The following is a 3,645-nucleotide window of genomic DNA, read 5'->3' as shown; positions in this document are numbered from 1 at the left end:
TCTCCCTCAGTCTCTCTCTCTCTCTCTCTCTCTCTCCCTCAGTCTCTCTCCCTCTCTCTCTCCCTCAGTCTCTCTCAGTCTCTCTCCCTCTCTCTCTCTCTCTCTCTCTCTCTCTCTCTCTCTCTCAGTCTCTCTCCCTCAGTCTCTCCCTCTCTCTCTCTCTCTCCATCAGTCTCTCTCCCTCAGTCTGTTTGCCTGTATCTCTCCCTCAGTCTCCCTCTCTCTCTCAGTCTCTCTCTCTCAGTCCCAGCAGCTGTTGGTCAGATTTCCCGCAGCCCCTGAACGCCTCCCTACCTACCGGACCTGAGAGCAGCTCTTCCCCGCTGGGACCTCACTCTCGCCCGGGAGAGGACGGAGCGCAGCAGCCCGGTTCACGGTGAGTCTCCCCGGGCAGGTCACGGTCGGTTCCCCGGTGTGTTCCGGGCCCGGGCGCAGAGGAGGCTCCGCTCCGCACGGCTCCGTTTCCGGGTTGGCCGGCTGTGTGCACACGGCACCGGGCAACGTGGTTCTGTTTACCCGGTGTGTGTGTCTGTGTGTGAGTGTGTATGTGTTCCGGGGCCGAGGCACCGCGGGTTGTTACGGTTCGATTCCCCGGCAGCAGGAGGCCCCGGCCCGGGCCTCGGCCGCCGGGCAGGAGCCCTCCGTCCGCTCCGGGGAATCTCACCGCACCACCCGGGTTAGCACGATGCTAACAGAGCTAACCCGCCTTTACTTTATAAAGCGTGTTAGCTAACTCGGGCTAACTAGCTGCTAACTAGTCCTTTTACCCGTTTAACCTGAAACAACAGAGGGGATTCTGATGATCCGTTGATGAATGAGACCTGATGAGTCATCATCTGTCCCCGGGACTCGAGCCCGGTCACTGGCTCTCTGGAACCAGACTCACATCTAATGATGAAATACACTTTATTAGTTTTAATATTATAATAATATTAACTATTTTCTGTGAATCAGCGTTAATCCACTGAAGTGAGTCAGAAGTTCCTGATGCTTATTCAAACACCAGCTCCGCTTCCTTTATGCGCTGCAGGTGAACATCACCACGTTAGAATAGAAGAATGGGTTATTGTATAATAACCAGTAATAATAATAGTAATATCCAGTCAAATGAGCAGGAACCGTTCTGCCTGTTCTAGCTTTTATTCTATGAGGAACCCTTTCTTAGCAACGAGCAATTAGAAATAATTAAATGGGGAGAAAAACTCATGAACCTTTAAAACTAAATATTAATTATCATATAGAACATTTAGAAAATCTTCACATAGCAACTCGAGCTAATGTTTGACACCTGATTAAGTACGAACTAGGGATGAGACTTTACAGGAGTTTACATGTTCGAAAATTCAAAACGTTATTGAACAATTATTCGAATATTAATGCCCGAACACGCACACAACAGGACTGATATTTATATAATACGCCATTTTGTAGTTTAACTTAGCCAACGCTACTTAAAGGGACTCTTACCTTTGTTGCATTTGAGAATTACAGCACATTCAAATCATCCCGCCTTCCTCCAATGCCCCACCCCCTCGTTCCCATCCGCGGTGTTTTTTTGAAGAAACTTTATTTACAAGCAGACTTACAACCTACTGCCTCCGCGCAGGCACGTGAGTTTTTGTTTACCAAAGCAATGGATTCGGTAAGTTATATACATTTACATTCACATGCCTTGATGACGCGGGCCCGAATGCGCCACAAGAAGCAGACGGAAAACCTGCATGTCCATGCAGCAAACAGACAGGTCTGTCGGCCAATAAGGTCCTTCGGTCCGAAGAATTTTATTGGTTGAAATTTTCACTAAATATTATGAGAGTGAAATAATTGTTTGTTTTTACTCCTGGTGGGTCTGTCTTGCATTTTAGAGTGTCATTACCTTATTAATACCAATTTAACCTTATCCACAAAAAGTGTAAAAATGCAACAAAGGTAAGAGTCCCTTTAACGTAAAACTATGTGAAGTTGACTGGTCATCAGACTGGACACAAATACACAAGAATAATAACAAAACATGGCTTAATGCCAAATTAGATCATTGTTTTAAACTGACAGTCATGGCAACTTATTAGCGAGATGTAGGCTATAGCTACCTTACAGGCTAGCCTACTGTAGGCTCTGAGAAATGGCTAACACACATCAGGCTATTAAACAACTGCCTGGGCATGCATTCCCTATCACAGGCCCATCTATGTGTTATTGTTCATGATCATCAACACATTCACATGTTGTGGGGAGAGACGTGTGTGCAGTCGACTCACGGTCAGTCCGTAGATACCGGACGTTGTGGTTCTCATAATGCGCGGGACTAGAACGATTATTCATTTGGCTTGGATTTTTATTCGAATATATTCTTACTGACGAATATTCGAATGTTCAAATTTTCATTACCAACCCTAGTTCGAACTGATCATATCTCGTGCTCTTCCCTCGCCAGGTGGCGTCCTCACCCGTCGCTAACGATTCCTGGTTTTGACGGCACAGACGATGGCTGAGGAGAAGGCTGGAGCCGCTGTGGTCGTGATGCTCCTCCTCGCCGTGAGCTTGTCCGGCGGTGCCGTGTCGGCCGGGTCGGACTGCAGCCCGTCGCCCACAGAGCTGGACGCCCGGGCGGGTGTGGCGTCGGCGCTGGTGGACACGCAGAGGGCGGAGCAGAGCCGGAGGAGACACCTGGAGGCGCTGTTCAGCAGGTGAGCAGCTGACTTCACTGTCCGGTCACGTGACCAGGTCCAACTGGATCCAGGAAGTGATTTAAAACTCATCTGGTCACATTCTGCAGATGATTGTCGTCGGACGTTAATCGAGATGTTTTATTAAACTTGACAGATACGGTGAGAACGGAACCATCTCTCTGGACGGGTTGAAGCGTCTCCTACGGAGCGTGGGGCTGGATCGCATCAGGACCGTGATGGTGCAGCATCACCAGCAGCTGGGACACGGTCATGGTCACCACCATCATCACCACGCCCATCACGATCACCACGAAAACCATAACCACCATCACCGCCCCGGAGACAACAGCTCCCATCACCAGAAGCATGTCCACGCCGAGCCCCAGCAGCCCGGCAAGTTCCCTAAGAACCTGGAGGACGCCACGCTGAGGAAGAAGGTGGAGAACACCAAGAGCCATCACAACCTGTACGACAAGAAGAGCGCGGCGGCAGCGGCAGCTCCGGACGCCGGCACCACGGCGGTGTACAGCGCCCAGCTGGCACAGAAACAAGGCAGCGGCCTGGACCGGACCAGTCCACCAACCGCCGGAGCTACCACCGGCGACCACGACCCAGAGGATCATCAAGATCACGTCCACGCAAACCGCAGCTCGGAGACTGTTGAGGTACAAGGTCCACTTCCTGTTCCTGGTGGAGTTGGTGTGATGGTACAAGCTCCACTTCCTGTTCCTGGTGGAGTTGGTGTGATGGTACAAGCTCCACTTCCTGTTCCTGGTGGAGTCGGTGTGATGATCAGAGTGACTCACGTGCTCATTGGCTCCTTGAGGATTCAGTGTTGGTTTGATGTGAAGCAGCAGAAACAAACCGTCCCTGGACCAGTAGAGATCAGTGAAGACCCAACTCAGACCAGAGGCTGGGACCAGTGTTTGGAAACGATGGTGGTGCTGATGGAGTTTCTGTGTTTTCTCTGCAGTGC

The 3,645-nt window shown here is 50.5% G+C and overlaps 1 protein-coding gene across 1 annotated transcript in view; it reads left to right on the top strand.

Moving 5' to 3' along the window:
- The first annotated feature begins 265 nt into the window (after positions 1-265).
- slc39a6 (solute carrier family 39 member 6) overlaps positions 266-3,645 on the top strand; it is a 10,283-nt gene continuing 6,903 nt past the window's right edge. The window contains exons 1-4 of the mRNA XM_061084927.1: positions 266-376; positions 2,435-2,687; positions 2,824-3,334; positions 3,643-3,645. The exon at positions 3,643-3,645 is cut by the window's right edge and continues 148 nt beyond it. Coding sequence (XP_060940910.1) covers positions 2,485-2,687; positions 2,824-3,334; positions 3,643-3,645 — 717 coding nt within the window. The 5' untranslated portion in view covers positions 266-376; positions 2,435-2,484. The remainder of the gene's footprint in view (positions 377-2,434; positions 2,688-2,823; positions 3,335-3,642) is intronic.

The sequence above is a fragment of the Limanda limanda genome, chromosome 13 (assembly GCF_963576545.1).
Source record: "Limanda limanda chromosome 13, fLimLim1.1, whole genome shotgun sequence".
Lineage (NCBI taxonomy): Eukaryota > Metazoa > Chordata > Actinopteri > Pleuronectiformes > Pleuronectidae > Limanda > Limanda limanda.
The sequence above is the reverse complement of the archived record's forward strand: the minus strand, read 5'-3'. Positions and strand labels throughout refer to the sequence as shown.